The 17,090-nt window shown below is 37.2% G+C and overlaps 1 protein-coding gene across 1 annotated transcript in view; it reads left to right on the top strand.

The window, feature by feature from the left end:
• vcp (valosin containing protein) overlaps positions 1-15,253 on the top strand; it is a 41,371-nt gene extending 26,118 nt beyond the window's left edge. The window contains exons 5-17 of the mRNA XM_028805752.2: positions 4,536-4,666; positions 5,585-5,716; positions 5,804-5,906; positions 6,319-6,452; positions 6,850-6,985; positions 7,088-7,200; positions 7,430-7,594; positions 8,711-8,833; positions 8,912-9,124; positions 9,321-9,629; positions 10,746-10,901; positions 11,457-11,611; positions 14,436-15,253. Coding sequence (XP_028661585.1) covers positions 4,536-4,666; positions 5,585-5,716; positions 5,804-5,906; positions 6,319-6,452; positions 6,850-6,985; positions 7,088-7,200; positions 7,430-7,594; positions 8,711-8,833; positions 8,912-9,124; positions 9,321-9,629; positions 10,746-10,901; positions 11,457-11,611; positions 14,436-14,544 — 1,979 coding nt within the window. The 3' untranslated portion in view covers positions 14,545-15,253. The remainder of the gene's footprint in view (positions 1-4,535; positions 4,667-5,584; positions 5,717-5,803; positions 5,907-6,318; positions 6,453-6,849; positions 6,986-7,087; positions 7,201-7,429; positions 7,595-8,710; positions 8,834-8,911; positions 9,125-9,320; positions 9,630-10,745; positions 10,902-11,456; positions 11,612-14,435) is intronic.
• The last annotated feature ends 1,837 nt before the right edge of the window (positions 15,254-17,090 follow it).

Genomic DNA, 17,090 nt, shown 5'->3' with positions numbered 1-17,090 from the left:
TAAAAGCCAGATCGAATGTTATTTACCTTAATTTACTTACTTCATACAGCATAAAGTCACAAGTAGACTGCAGAGCTTCCTGTGTTTGATCCACACGGGCATGCTCAAAAAATACGTGTAATGCCAGGAAAAGTGCCTGCTGACACTTTAGTATGTAAGCAATGGTACGAGAATGCAGTTAAACCTTTTTTTTTTTTTTTTTTCTTTTTGGGCACATACACCGTCCATATCTAAATACTAATGTGGAGAGTCGCTTGCGTACTGAAGAGTCTATAGCTGCAGGTGGAAGTTGCCGTCGCTGTACTTTGTATATAATAGCCAGATCGAATGTTATGTACTTATTTACCTTAATTTATTTACTTACTTCCTACAGCATAAAGTCACAAGTAGACTGCAGAGCTTCCCGTGTACATTTACAAAGTACAGCGATGGCAAACGTGCGACGTGCATTCTTGCTCCGATGTAGAACTGTCGTCATCATCCGAGTTCACCTCTGTTATAGCGCGTCTTTATGTGAAAACAGCAGTGTCAATTGGTGGGGGGGGGGGGGGGTGGGATCGTGATCACAACTGAGAGAATAAAACTGAATTTAAAAAAAGTAAATAAAGCTAACCTTTACAAGTATCATACATTTACACCGGCTGTTACAGACTGAAATCAAATGTATGGTTTTTATTCTAAAATAGTAAGAATAAGAGCAGCTCACTTCTCAAAACGGACTTGTCCGGGGTCGAACCCGTGAAGTTTTGATTACCAGTCAAAAGTTGATACCGTTGCGCCACTGAAGTGGTTGTAGCAAATGCGTATCAATGTTGCACCCTAACGCGGGTTCTTTTTCTGCAGTTATATTCTTAAATAGAAGTGCACTTGGTTCTGTTATATTTGTACCTTTTGTGAAAGTGTTTATTTGATATTTGGAATTCAGGCTTAACACATTATACAGTTCATGTCTACATTTTGTCAATTATTACTAAAACATGAAAAACGTTTATGTACAGTAAACACATTGTTAAAACAGATTGTTGTAGACACGGAACACGCATGAAATGCAAGTGTTCCAAATAACGATATAGTATTTATAAAAGGTGTCATTTTGCTTGACTTTTCACTCTATACAACTCCAAGCAATGGACATGCAGGTAAACAGACTTAAGCTAAGAAAACTGCAGCGATGGGGGATGTGATAGCAGGCTGCTTGCTGCTTATCGACACATTTACAGGATAAAAGACGCTGATGGAGAGGTGCGACGTGATTTAAGGTGGGACGGATCTGCGAGTTTTTTTGGTAGGCTCTGGTAACTCTAGTGTTAAATGAAAAGGTGAGTCCAGATTTCTTAAAAAAAAAAAAGTCATCTCAGTTATCACAAACAGGAGCTGTCTCCTCAGCACTCTCTGAAAGCCCATCATGCAGGCAGTGATGCCGTCGTCATCTTGTAGTTGCCCCCTTCTCAGATTAAAAGAGTAGACAGACTTCATAGGCAAGTGAGTACATGGCAAGTCAAAGGCTGGTTTTAAATGTTCCTCGCATTATGCAGCGTGCCTCTGAACTTGCAGTTGCACCTTGGTGGACAAGCAATACATGCCTGCATTAACAGAGTTTCAGCACACAATGCAGTTGGGGGGTTGTAGGGGGTCTCAAATCTCACAGTAAAATATTAACTTTTAAAAAACTTTCTACTTTATGTAGAGTACAAATAACATTTGATAAAAGTTGAGGACAGAGAGGTATGCTAGGTATGCAAATGTAGGCTTGTTCGCTAGCGATAATAGTGTACTGTACTGAGACCAGCTGATGGAAAACAATGCGAATAAAAAATAACTTTCAGTTGTTAATTAAAATGCATTAGAAATCTATTAACAAAACTACTAGCTGTAAATGTACTGTACACGTTTTCTGTAGGACTTGAGGATTGGGCGTTTTATTTTGTTCATTGGGTGCCTTGGCTAACTTTACTGAACTTACAAATGCGGTCTTGGAATGCAGATATAGGGGACTTGCTGTACTTGAGTTGTCAAGAAATCCAAAAGTGTAAAACTATGAAGGTCTTCTTATAGGGAAGTGAGGAAATTAAAACAAATGGGAGAATACACTACCTCCTGCTTCTTAGGACTTGTCTATACACAATACTGTATATCCCATTATGATTATGAGCAGTGGCTGATTCCTTGGAAGTACTTTACTGCAATCTCCCGGAGTGCAGGCTTAGATGAATTGTACTAAAATGAATTGAATTTGATTTATCTTCAAGTCACTTGTATTCAGTTGACTTCCTCTGTATCTTATTTACCACACTGTTGCACTATTTTAACTTAAACTTGAGTTTTTCCTCTCGATCCATGTTGCATGCCTTTCCCATCCACTTGATCTGGAGAATTTTTTTCTAATCTATGGAGCTCTTAGTTCAGTCAAGGGGGTTGCTTAAATGACCAGTCTCAATTTATTATCCTTCACTTCATATTCTTTGCAATGTTTTTCCCACTTGCTTTCTTCTGCACACAGTCGTGCTATCCCACCATAATCTAACAAACTTTATTTACAAACAAATATTATTCTGTTCTGTTTTATGTTTGATTTAAGATGCAAAAAAATGCTGAAAAATCTGAAATGTGAAATTTAATGTTATGACATATGTCATGAATTGTACTTTTCAGCAGTCATCAAACATCCTTGTTAAAGGCATCTGCAAGGGTGTTATCACTGACATCTTTATCCCAGTTTCTAACCCACTTAATCCAGACCAGGGTTTGGAGGATTGCTGGAACCTACCCCAGCTAGCATAAGGCACAAGGCAGAACAAACACTGGACGGGGCACCAGTCTATTGCAGGGCAGTTAAGTTAATCACTGTGAACAGAAGAGCAAAAGTAATATTTATGATGCTGATCAAACTTCATTTTCTATCCCATCAAGTTTAAAGCTGTCAAGTCACTTTGTTGGGATACTTTATTACTGAATGAAAATTAGTTTCCTTGCATATCTGACTTAATCAGAGATTGATAACCAGTTATTTGAGATTTCCCAGTAGGTAATTTTGCCTTTGTGACAAGTGATGCTTCTGTAATGACAATCGGGAATGCATTGCCAGATGTGCAAGTAGCTTTGCTATTGGAAAAGAGTGAAGGACGTTCCTAATGTTAGGCTCGCATGGCTTTTAGCGTCAACTAAAACTTGGGTGCTGCTGCATCAGAGAGAAAAGCAATGTATTACAGAAGTACAGTAAAGCCTTGATAATCCATCACTTGATTAATCCTCAGTATGCTGCAAGCTTTGCACATTGGAACAACTTTCCCTTCTGCTTGCGCAGTGTTCTTACCCAACACCACAATGTTGGTTATGTACCTTCAGTTTTAATGTTTTGTAGCTTTTCTCTTTTGTTATAATTAATCTACCTTATATAAATGTATGCATGTGTTGTTGGAATTGTCACAAAAATTGAAATTATTAAAACATCTACAAAATGGTGAAAGTGTTTCAAGTATTGCTTCGAACAGTGAATGACATCAAGAGAGATGTCGGCAAAATTGAAAAATGCAAACCACTGACAGTAATGTTTTTCTGCATTAATGTTAACGTTCTTCTGTATTGTAATTTTCTTTTTAAAAATAGTTTTAATATATTGTGATGTTCAGGGAGCTGGTGATGGACTGTGGGGGAGCAGAAAGGGCGGAATGAATGCTGTAAGTGATGGAACTGGGCGAAGGGCTTCTCTAAGGGCCAGACACGCCTCTCAGGAGATGAGTGACAGGAGAAGTTAGGAGAAAAAGGAAGGTGCAGCGGAAGGAAGGTTGGAGTAGAGAGTTAGGAGACCATAAGCAGGAGTGTTTGCGGTATAGAAAAAGACAGAAAATGAGTGGCAGGAGATGAATCGATTGGTAGGGAAAGCTTTCTTTTATTGTTTTGGAGGTGTGTGCTATGTGACCAAGATAAGTGTATAAGATGGGGCAGAGGATTTTTATTGAACGAAGACTCCCAGTAAAACACACCTGAGTTGTATTTGCTTATTACACTGGTTGTTACAATATTACATGAATTAATGAATTTTGTTTAAACTATATATTAAGTTTTATTTTGTAAATATGATTTACTAAACTAATCTACTGTATATCATTTTTAAAGTAGCTTTTCTGTTATCCATCTTTTCTCTTACTGTCACGGCCTTGGTCTTGACCCCTGACAAATGATCAAGGTTTTACTGTAATATATTTTTACTGCAGATTTACAACTGTAGAATCACCTGATGCATACATTTTGCTGTTGGGACAAGTTAGGTGATGGAAGGAAGTCATAAGCGAGTTAGATAGATAGATAGATAGATAGATAGATAGATAGATAGATAGATAGATACTTTATTAATCCCAATGGGAAATTCAGTTGGGAATGACGGGAGTTTCATGCACAAATGATTTTGTTTGTTAAAGGTGTTTACTAGTAAAGGTGTCTCCTAAGGTTACTGGAGAACACTGAAAATAGAGAACTTTTAATAGTGGCATGTCACATCACCTGTGCTGTTTGCTAAAACATTTTTGTTTTAACAGGAGACATCTTTTTAGTAAGAGGAGGAATGCGAGCAGTAGAATTCAAAGTTGTTGAAACTGACCCAAGTCCCTACTGTATAGTGGCTCCAGACACAGTTATTCACTGTGAAGGAGAACCTATTAAACGAGAGGTAATTCTTGATGACACAAAGTATGCTCTAGCTTATACTAAAAGTAATTGTGTGTTTTTATTTAATTTTTTTAAATAATAACAGTAGAGCTAGAGAATTAACCCGTACATATTTTCATTATCTGTATTAGTTTTACTTTTTTATCAGTAACACAAACATTGGCCTACAATGTGAAATTTAGTAAAAGTATATTATTGAATATACTCTTAGTAAGTCGGCTATTGTTGCATGAAAAGAAGGGTTATCCTGTATCCTGAAAAAATATAAAGCAAAATACAAAACCCTGCCCTTTGTGTATTTAGTTTTTTCCTGTTTCTCTCTTGAAAATTATTTTACATTTTAAATGATTTGATTACGAATTTGTTGTGTAAAAACTCAACCTGGTGTGTGTATAATTTGTTAGGTTCTTGAATAAAATATTTGTAGAGAGGCAAAATTCTCTGTGCAAAATGTATTTTCCTTGGCTAAATGTAGAGTGCAATGAACTCGGTTTTGCACTGTCTGAATGCTCAAAAATTGGCAGTTTACTGGGTTTTTTTTTTTTGTTTTTTTTAAAATGTGAACAAAAAATGTTAAGCAACTAGAAGAAAAATTGCAGATTAGAATAAAATGGCCATCTACCATCAGGCAACTTCACATGCCGCTGTGACAAAAACTGATGGTTAGAAAGTGGTGCCTTTTGCACTGTCATAATGTGACACTTTGTCCAATCATTTCTTTTGGCATTAAGGCACGTGTAGCGCACAGAATTTGTGAAAGTGTTACAGCTCAACACAAGGATTGGTTCCATATTGGTACCTTATTTCACTTTGGGATGTACAATAACTTGATACTACACCTGTTGCTCTCTACTTTCATGTGTAGTATAGGAATGAATTAAAGCATGCATTTAACAGCTACATGTTTCATTCCTTATAGGATGAAGAAGAATCTTTGAATGAAGTTGGTTATGATGACATTGGTGGTGTCAGAAAACAGCTGGCTCAGATTAAAGAGATGGTTGAACTTCCTCTGAGGCACCCTGCACTCTTCAAAGCTATTGGTGTCAAGGTTAGTTGTTCTCATACAAATGATTGCATTATAAAGGATTAAAGCATTTGAATCTTTGGTTTGGTAATGAGGAGTTTATTTTTCCAGCCTCCACGTGGTATACTCTTGTATGGACCTCCTGGTACTGGCAAAACTTTGATTGCTCGAGCTGTTGCAAATGAAACTGGAGCTTTCTTCTTCTTGATTAATGGTATGTTTTCAAATTTTTTGTTTTACTGTCATAGTTTCATGCAGTGTAAGTATTTTTCTGGAAATTCTCTTCCAACAATTTAATTTCTATGCTTGATTTTGTGTAACATAGAAATCCACTTGATGCATCATTTGGCATCTTAGGAGAATATAAGACAAAACATCACATTACCATATTTTTTTCTGATATATAGATTTACTGTACTTAAGCATCATTTGATACTGTAGAAAAAAATGTAAACTTTGCTCTTCATGTACTTTAACTGATTTTCTTTTCCTTACGGCTTCCATGTATAAAACACAAGTGTCCTTCATTACTTTATATGTGGGGAATTTAATACGAGTACATGAGAAATGGTAAATTCCTGTGAGTCATCATACACACTAACACTATTCTGTGCCTGTTTATTTAGGCCCTGAAATTATGAGCAAGTTAGCAGGAGAATCGGAAAGCAACTTGAGAAAAGCATTTGAAGAGGCAGAAAAGAATGCTCCAGCCATCATATTTATTGATGAGCTTGATGCCATAGCACCTAAAAGAGAGAAGGTCAGTCACTTTATTAATGTGTTTGCATACACAGCCCACCTTACTTGTCACTTTAATTTTAATGGTAAAGTTTGGATTAACTATGAAGTGGACACAAGAATATTAAAGCAATGCGTGGGAGAATAAACCAGCAAGGTTTTATAATTTTTTTAAATACTAAAAAATGCCAGTAGTGATTCCCTTTCATATTGTTAAGCAAGTGTGTGTAAATACATTTTATTTATATATAATATAATAAAACATATATATAAAACAAACATAGAGATGTATTATAATTATGAACTGAAAAGATACACGACTATGATTTTTTTCTTTCTTTTGTAATGTTGACATGTGACAGCTTATTCAATGTCCCTACTTTATTCCTGAGGTAAAGTGAATCGTGTTTTCCTTGCAGACTCACGGAGAGGTTGAAAGACGTATTGTATCTCAACTCCTGACTTTAATGGATGGTCTTAAGCAGAGAGCACATGTAATTGTTATGGCAGCTACCAACCGGCCAAATAGCATTGATCCAGCTTTAAGAAGATTTGGTAAAATGTTTGCTTGGTTTTTCAAAGCTGTCAGTTGAAAATAGAAAATACTGGTTTTTCAAGTGTTGCATGCTGCTTAATATTTTTTTTGCTCTTGCACAGGTCGTTTTGATAGAGAGGTGGATATTGGTATTCCTGATGCCACAGGTAGATTGGAGATTCTTCAGATTCATACTAAGAACATGAAGCTGGCAGATGATGTTGACCTTGAGCAGGCAAGGGCATTTTGAATGATACCTCCTTGGTTGCTGTTTCATTCATGTTTTCCAAATTTCTACTCTTCACTTGGCTACTTTCAATTGTCATCTGTTGCACTTGGCCCCTGTACTAATTGAATATGCATACTGTTTAACTTTTGAAGTTAATTGTCATGTACCGAAAAATGTTTTACTTTAAGCATCATGAATGCAAAACCAAATGAAATAACACTGCGTTCTTTTTCAGGTAGCAAATGAGACTCATGGCCATGTGGGTGCTGATTTAGCTGCACTGTGTTCTGAAGCTGCTTTACAAGCCATTCGAAAGAAGATGGATCTTATTGATCTTGAAGATGAAACAATTGATGCAGAGGTCATGAACTCATTGGCAGTCACAATGGATGACTTCAGGGTAAGATTCTACTGTGGGTTATCCATAGCGTTATGGTTCAAGAGAAGTATTATTAATCCAGTCCCCACTGAACATAAAGAAAAATTTTACTTGTTTGAACTTTTGTGTTTTAGGATTTAAAGGATTTAAAATTAACCCCATGTTAAAATTTTGACGATGTTAGGCGTAAACATATTACAGTTTTTGACAATAATGCAGTGGGTCAGAGTTGGAAAAAGCACAGTGATGATGAAAATCTCCTCGGCTGCAGCACTACTTAAGATGACACAACTGGAATATGTAGTTGGGATGCTGGGTATTATAAATGGCAGTCTCTACCACTCGATTTCATGGACAGCTGCCAGTTGAGATGCGAATATCTGGCCGAGCTTGTTGTATGTGTGCAGAGGCAGCTGGTTATATTTAGAAGATGACTAAAGTTTACAGTATAGTTCTATTTCGCACTTTTGGTGACACATCTGTGGGTCAAAACTATTTTGTTCGTAAGTTTAAAAAAAACTTGTCTACCTTCTTACTTACATACCTGCAGAATTGTCATAAATTGAGTCATAATTTCACCATATTCGAACATTGCTTAAATGTTTATTGTTGGGACTGAATGTAAGAGACTAGCAATTTTTTATTTTAGAAGTCTATGTGGGAAATTACAATTTTAACTGAAAGTAGTCGTGCCACATGTCCAAGAAAAGGGTGGCTTTGAAATCTAAAATCTTAAAATATTTTATCATTTAAGTAGGTAATAGTATCATCGAATTTAATAGAAATTTTTTATGGCCGTTCAAATTTCATCTGTTTTAAACAGTACTCCATGCTTGTTATCTGTATTAATATTGACTGGTATTCTGAACAGGTCAGTCCATGCAGTGCAGATGACCTGCAATCTAGCTGTTCTGCATCTGCAGTCTAGTTTTTGCCATGTAATATTTTAATTTTTTCTCTGTCATTAAATTTTGACTACCCCAACTTCATATTTTTATCTGTAATTCTTATTTTAAGGGCTTACCTTGAAAGCAGCATAAGTAACATCAGTTTGAACAAAACATTAAAGTTCATAGAGTAAGGTGTGATTTAAATCGTTTGTGATTTCATATATGTAATAATAACTTTGTCTTATAGTGGGCTCTGAGTCAAAGTAATCCTTCGGCTCTTCGAGAAACAGTAGTTGAGGTACCAAATATCACCTGGGAAGATATTGGTGGACTTGAAGATGTAAAACGAGAATTACAGGAGCTTGTACAGGTAAGACTGGGAAGAACGGCATCAGTTTAACATGATTTGAAAATGTTTAAGTAAATGCGTATATCCTTTCCGTTCTAGTATCCAGTGGAGCATCCAGATAAATTCTTGAAATTTGGTATGACGCCTTCAAAAGGAGTACTTTTCTATGGACCACCAGGGTGTGGTAAAACACTTTTGGCAAAAGCAATTGCCAATGAATGCCAAGCAAACTTCATCTCAATCAAGGGGCCAGAATTGCTCACAATGTGGTTTGGCGAGTCTGAAGCCAATGTGAGAGAGATCTTTGACAAGGTAAGCTTAACAAGTAACTAAAACTTTGGAAAATATAATATATTTCAGTTTAGAACCAATGGTATTTATGTATATATATGCATACTATAGAATGCTAAATCTGGGTTTACCTAACTACACCAGATTGGCTAGAAAGATGTAAATGGATATTAAAGTGGTTATGTAAAAAAAAAAATTTTTTTTTTTCCTTTTCTAGGCCCGTCAGGCAGCCCCCTGTGTCTTGTTCTTTGATGAACTTGATTCTATTGCAAAGGCTCGTGGTGGTAATGTTGGTGATGGTGGTGGGGCAGCTGATAGAGTGATCAACCAGATCTTGACAGAAATGGATGGAATGTCCACAAAGAAGAATGTTTTTATTATTGGTGCCACTAACAGACCAGATATCATTGATCCTGCTATTCTGAGACCTGGACGTCTGGACCAGCTCATTTACATTCCCTTGCCTGATGAGAAATCCCGCATTGCCATTCTTAAGGCCAACCTCCGGAAGTCACCAGTTTCCAAGGCAAGTTACCTGGCACTTCTGTTTATTTCGAATATGACATTTTACACTGAACACTCGTGTCTTTTTTGAGGAATTCAATTTATATCTTCAGATTATCAAATATAGCCACTTTTTCAGGTGGGGGTGTATTTGGACTTGTGCTTTTGCTACTTTAGAATTATCTGGTGAATCTGAATTTGATTTTTATAGGTGTCACTACAGTTGTGTTTTTGATATACTGTATGATTGATGCAGTGATAGGCAGCATGGGAAGTAGACAGTTCTCTAGAGCATTTAGTAGGTCAGTGTTTTTTAGCATCACTCAGTCTGTATTATTTCTAGTTGATAAAAGTAAAGTGGCATCTGTACCATCATTCTGACTGTGTGTATGTGGTTTCACTTAATATATTAACTAGTCACAATAATGTGTAGAGGATCATGAATATCAATGTAAGAGCATTTTGTGGTGGTGGAAAGTGCCAATAAATTCTCAAATGGTAAAGGAATGAAACAGTGTAGGGATACTCCACCCAAATTTTTTTTTTTTTTTTTTTTAAATATTATAAATATATGATACTTACCCCCTTTGTAGTTTGTAATATAGTGTTTTCATGGAGAACCGAGATGCCAATTCTGGAAAGTCCAAGCAGTGCACACCGGGGAAGTCCTTCACACAGGACCTAGCTTTTGAATTCTAGGCTCTGGGCTCTTAGCCAGGTCCGGTTTATTTTTCCAGAAGTATATATTTAACAATATTTTGGCAAACAAATTAAAATTTGTTTTTGAAAAAAAACCTACAATAGCATCAAGTTCATGATTTATTCGTCTTGGAAGTTTCAAACACTTTTAAGCATAAGCCTTTGGATCAGAAATGTCTTAAGTTTATAAACAACTGCACATTCAGTCGGTTGTCTCCAGACATTTGACTGGTACTCTATATTGAGCTACACATGCTGAAAAATGGTGACAAAAGTAATTTGGTGTGTTTAATTCATATGCAGTTATATAGTTTGATGTTTTTCTCAGTAAGTAATTTAATTAAAAAAAAAAAAAAAAAAAATTTGTGAACAGTCTGAGCATTTTGCTGTTTCAGAAAAAAATTTGCTGAATGCAGATACTTATTCTTTCCGATTTTAGGATGTTGACCTCGATTTCCTGGCAAAGATGACCAATGGCTTTTCAGGAGCCGATTTGACAGAGATCTGCCAGCGAGCCTGTAAGCTGGCAATTAGAGAGTCAATCGAAAATGAAATTCGGAGGGAGCGTGAAAGGCAGACAAACCCTTCAGCCATGGTAAAGTGATTTGTGGTGTTTGTCTGTTTTATGTGTTTATTTTTTTTACATATAATCTGAATTTGTTCATTCATCCTCAAGATTTTTACCTTTTCATATGGAAAAAGTTTATAATGTAAAACTGCTTTTTAAAGGTGATCAATAGCAATATACATATACAGAGACAGCAACAGTCTATTTCTCCCATATCCTTAATTTGGTACATAAACAGACAAAAGGTGTGTGTTTTTTGGTTCAGCTTATTTCCTAAATTAAGATAATATAAATTTTCATGGTTTATTTTATTTTGCATTACTTTTAATTTGCATCTTTGAAGTCTAAAATGCTGGGAGATTTTCTTCTTTTGAGAAATACATGCTTTTGATTTGAAAATAATACAGCAGGAAAAAGTTTTCTAGGACTAAAGAGGTTATAACCAAAAAGTAACAGTAACAGAGGGTCAATAAATCATGTAAATGCACAGGATTGATTGTGATAGATTTGTATACATGTGGTGAAAAAATCCATTATGCTTCAAAAACTCCATTCTTCATTAATTCACAATTTTACTTGTAGGAGGTAGAAGAGGATGACCCTGTCCCAGAAATTCGCAAAGACCACTTTGAAGAAGCTATGCGCTTTGCTCGTCGTTCTGTCAGTGATAATGACATCCGCAAATATGAGATGTTTGCACAGACACTGCAGCAGAGTCGTGGTTTTGGCAGCTTCAGGTGAGATTTTTGTTCTGAATGTGGTTTAAGTATGCGAAGGGTTCTCTTGAGCCATTTAAGAGTGTGCACTCTGCTTTTGACTAGATGTTCTTGTTTGAAATCTACAAGTCATTACTGTTAAGAGCACTGATATAAAGGTATTGTGAGTAGTATTTAACTGTGCAGGAGTGGTGTGTTTTTTTTTTTTAATAGAAAAAATACTGTCTGAAGTAGTTAAAGGGGTGTAGTGAGCCATTTTTGTTGTATTTTTTTCTTCTGAGCTGTTTTTGCTTTTTATAAATAACTCAATGATTGTTGTTACTTAAGGTGACAGTTTGAATTTGACACTTCTTACACATTGAAGTATAAAGGTGCAGGGCCTTTTCAAATTATCACTTGTTCTGCTTTGTGTTCCCATATACTGATGAGCCAAAACATTATGACCACTCTCATATGACGGGAATGTCACTATCTCGTAACAATGGCAGATGTCAAGGTTATATTCGATGCCGTATATGCTCCAATAAATGCTGAGTGTCTTATTGTCGCCGGTCTCTAATAAGCACTGGGCTTCAGAGGGGACGCGGCCAAATAGTAACCGGTCTCTAACAGTAGCCTAGTCTTTGATATTTGCCTACTAGCATACATTGTAAGCGTCTGTAACTTTATAGAAGTGTGTAATACATGTGCATGTCAGCACGTTGCATATATAAGAAATACAGATATACTGGTTTCTAAAACTGCTTAATTTTTGTGCCGGGTTGACCAAAATACGGTCATTATACGGTAATACCATACGATAGTGATAAACAGAGAGTAGTACAAATGTGTTTTGCTATGAAGAGTCTCCGCGAAGATTCATCACTTTTAACCAGCTGCACATTCCTTATTATTTTCGCTGTCAACGAGATTAGCCTAGGTCGTCGGACCCAAGGCGTATTTACTTATTTTTAAACGGGAGCTCAAAAAGTACAACATGGACATAGCAGTCTTTCCAGGAGCAGACGTTTCATGGAACAAATCTTTCAAGGACAAGATCAGACCATTCAAAGAAAATTGGATGGCAGGTGACAATGACAAAACTCGCACGAGGCGGAAATTTGTGTGCACCTTCACGACGTCTGATGGTGACATGGATCATGTGTGCATGGGATGAAATCTCAAATGAAATGATTCGAGCAGCGAAAGGTACAGAAAGACATTGCCATTTATCTTTAACAGTCTTATGCAGCATGTGAAATTCAAATAAAGTAGCTGTTTGTAATATTAGCCGATATTTTTATATACCTACCTGTACCGACACGACCGAAAAAATATTGCGTTCTGAAGGGTTTTGTTAATAATGGCCGGTCTCTAATAGCAGCCGGTCTCTATTAAGCGACGGGACCCGAGACTAGTTTTGCAAATAAACGCCGGGGGCCTTTATTGGAGCATATACGGTAGTAAGCTAACAGTAGGTACTTGTGGGCAACCTGTTAAATGCAGAGGGTATAGGCATTTGTTAAGACCTGTGTGATTTCAATAAGGCCAAATTGTTAGGTTGAGGTGACTGGGTTAGAGCATTTCCAAAACGGCAAGGCTTGTAGTTAATCATGGCGAGTACTAATGGACAGTGGTCTGAGGAGGAAAAGCAATCGGGCACCACTTATAAGGGTGTTGGGTGGCCAAGACATCAAAATGAGAGGCCAGTGAGGGCTGTCCCCATCTGGAACAAACCAACAGAAAGGGCTACCATGACACAAATCCCAGATAATTTTGATGTTCAACATCCAGTGCATCAAACCCTGCTGCATATGCTACTGCACAGCTGCAAGCTAGTCAGAGTGCCCATGCTTAAGCCCTATCCGTTGTTGAAAGGCTCTACAATGGAGATGGGTATCAGAACTGGAGCTTGGATCAGTGGAAGAACGTCACCTGGTCTGATGTATTCTGTTTTCTTTTGCTTCATGTTAATAGCCAGGTATTGTGCATTGTTTACCTATGGAAGAGATGGCACCAGGATGCACCAAGCTGGCAGAGGGAGTGTGACACTTTGGGGAAAATGTTCAGCTGGGAAACGTCTGGCCATTCATGTGGATCTTCATCGAATTCATACCAACTATCTAAACATGGTTGTAGGTCAGATGCACTCCTTCATGTAAATCATATTCCCACATTAAAGTGGCATCTTTCAGCAGGACAGTGTGCTCTGCCACACTGCACCAGTTGTTTGGGAAATGGTTTGAAGAACATGAGGTGTTTTGAGGTGTTGCTCTGGCTAACAACTTTGCTAGATCTTAGTGCGACTGAACATCTGTGGGATGTATCCAGCAAACGATGGTTCTGCTTCCCAACGTACAGGGGCTCTGGGATCTGCTGCTAATGTCCTGGTGCCAGACACCTTCAGAGGTCCTGTAGAATCCAGGCCTCTGCAGCTTTGGGCTGTGTTGGTGGACTATAGAGGAGCAACAACATATTGGGCTGGTGGTCCTGATGTTTTGATTCATCATTATACCTTTTGACTTGGAGTAAATACTTATATTTGAAGCCATGAAACTTCACTTGCCAGTGTAGTATCAGATAATTAGTTATTGTAAAATCAATCAATCAAATCTTAATCCTTTAGTTTTAATGCTGTTTTAAATATGCCACCACAAGCTTATAGGTTTACTGCTGACAATGATTTTCTTGTTCCTGGTTCTTTGACATCTGAAATTTTTGAAGATAAGGCAAGCTGTGTTTAGTCCTGTTTCATTACTTTGTCCAATTGCAACGTCCCAAATTTTGATAACACTACCCATACAAATGTAAAAATAAGTAGGTTCAGATTATGTAGCATCAACTATTTTACTTTTTCTTTTTTCAGGTTTCCCTCTAGCAATCAGGGTGGTGCAGGACCAAGCCAGGGTTCAGCAGGTGGGAGTGGTGGCAACGTATTCAGCAATGATGACAATGATGATGACCTTTATGGTTAACTTTCAAAAGATGGACCAAATCTCTCTATCCTGATGGGCCACGTTTTGAATCTCCCAACATTAAAACTCCTTGAATTTTAGGACTCCGCTTCTTACTGTGTTTTTTTTTTTTTTTTGGTTTGTTTTTTGTTTTTTTTTCCTTTTTTTTTTAATATCCCCTTTTTCACCCATCTCAGTTCAAAATAAGCATGTAGCTATTTGTATTCTGTGCTCTTGTCATGAGAGCAATTATTAAAGAATCACATGATCTTTTCTCAATATAAAGGGGTGTTAAAAATTGACCATAGAAAATCTTCATTCTACAGACTCTTTAATTCACAAACTTACAGTGTCGGCCACTCTAGGAATGGGCACAATGCTGATATCTAAGGAGAAAAAAAATCCTAATGACTCTTCCTTTTTTATTATAGTAGCATAATGTATTACAAGTTTGAAAGAAAAGAAAAAGTTAAATAAAATCTTAAGAATTGAATCATTATGTTAATGGGTGATAGTGTTTGTAAAAAGCATGTTCTCCTGTGGCTGCTGGCTTCTGCACCATTTTTCATTTGATAAGGCAATTAATGAATAAGGGACTAAAAATGTAGCCAGCAGTCCGCTTCCTATGTGTGAAATTAATAAGGAGTCAGAAGTGAAGTGGACTACAGTAAATCATAAAATATTCAAAAACATGTAAATCGTATCATGAAAATAAATGCAAATATTATAAGTTTACATTTGATATGTATTTGTATAAACCACAATAAAGGTGAAAAGTGTTGCATATGGTATATGCAGTTCTAAAAGAATTAGTTAGGCACTAGGTAATAAGAAATCAAGTGTTTCAATGCAAATAGAAACCTGTTCATGTAGTTTTTCATACAGCTGGTATTCTTACTTTTTTTTTTTTTTTTTTTTTTATTACTACAGTAGCGTCATCAAAGGCGGAGAAACGCAGCGTTAGAACAGTTTTGACGAGAACCGGCCATTCAGCCCAACCAGCTGAACAATCCTATCCACCTAATTTCACAAACTGCAGTCCAGTTAATGAAGGCCCCCAAACTTCTCTCAGTACTTCACTTGGTAATTTTATTCCATGTATCTGTGGTTCTCTGTGTGAAGAAACTTTTTAATGTTAGTGTAAATAATCAAGTTTCCAGCTGTGTCCCCATGTTTTGGTTGAAGAATTTATTTTAAAGTAACAGCCTGGATCCACCTTACTGATTCCTTCCTAATTTTAAAAATGCAGCTATGTCCTCTCTTAATCACAGTTTGCTTAAACAAAAAGATTCAGCTCCATTGGCCTTTTGTCATAGTTCATATTTCACACTCACGGCAGTCGTACTCAAAGAATTTTTTTTTTTTATTAAATCCATATTTTGGAACCTTTCCATGCTTTATCATTGGAGTAACATTTTAACCTAAAGCAATTCTATATGACAAATCCTGTTCCTTTTAAACAGTTGTGACCTGTATGGGGTGAGTCATAATCCAAAACACCAACATAGGGGATTAAAAAATGACGAAAAAAAAAAGGCTTTAACAAAACCTAAATAAGTAGTTCAGTATAGGGGAACAGCAAAGGACAACAAAAGACAGAAAATAGTCTTGCCGTTTAGTTTTGTCCCTGGCGATAAGAGACCCCTGCTTGGTATCTTACACGTTTGCCCTGCTCACCTTCCAGTACTTTTTCTCTCCTTCGTCCAGCTAAACAAATGACCCTTTGCCTCCCAACCTTAAGCTCTGTGAGCAACTGCTCCCTTTTAAGCACTTCCAGAACCCCCCACTAACATCAGTCTCGGGTTGTGTATTGGATAGAAATCCACCAGATACTTGAATGTTAGCTTTGCTACAGAGTTATTATGGTGAGGGCCATATTGATTTGTCTTCCCCAAGTATGCCTGTGAGGCATTGGCACCTTAGCCCCCACCCCCCCAACAGTCTGGGGAACCAGCTATTAGGCATCTATTACGACTCATGGGGTCTTGAATAACCTGCTGCAATGGTAGAGTCCTTTGGTGATGTCCTTAAAATTTCAAACCAAAAAATGAAGATGTGATTAAAGTGCACATTTGCAGAATTTAAGGGTATTTGCATCCATTTTGGTCAGACCATGTAAAAAATTACAATTTTAATAAACATTCTCCAAGGGGGGCACACCACCTGTCCCTACTATGACTGTTGGCAGCAATTCTCTAGCCATTATGGAGGGCACTGCAGTATGTGTTGTAGCCCAACCATTTATTCAAACAAGAGTAGTATTTCACACTAGTCGGTGTGCACGTTTTCATGTGTACATACAGTGCTTGTTTATAAAAAGAGGAATACAGTCTTGAAACCTCAAACACCAACTACTCATGCTTGACAATGGCAGTAATCCATACCTGCACTTGACTTGCTCATCTGCACTTCTCCATTCCATTGTTACTCTAAAGTGCTTCCTGATGTCTCCCTTTCAGCCGACACCTTGCCGCTGGTCTTGGCATTCGCTGATCCTTCAATGACCACCATCCCCTTCTGCACAGTCCCGCAGGAATTGGTGGCACTACATCTTGGCTACCCTGGTC

This window comes from Erpetoichthys calabaricus, chromosome 7 (assembly GCF_900747795.2).
Source record: "Erpetoichthys calabaricus chromosome 7, fErpCal1.3, whole genome shotgun sequence".
Taxonomy (NCBI): domain Eukaryota; kingdom Metazoa; phylum Chordata; class Cladistia; order Polypteriformes; family Polypteridae; genus Erpetoichthys; species Erpetoichthys calabaricus.
The sequence above is the reverse complement of the archived record's forward strand: the minus strand, read 5'-3'. Positions and strand labels throughout refer to the sequence as shown.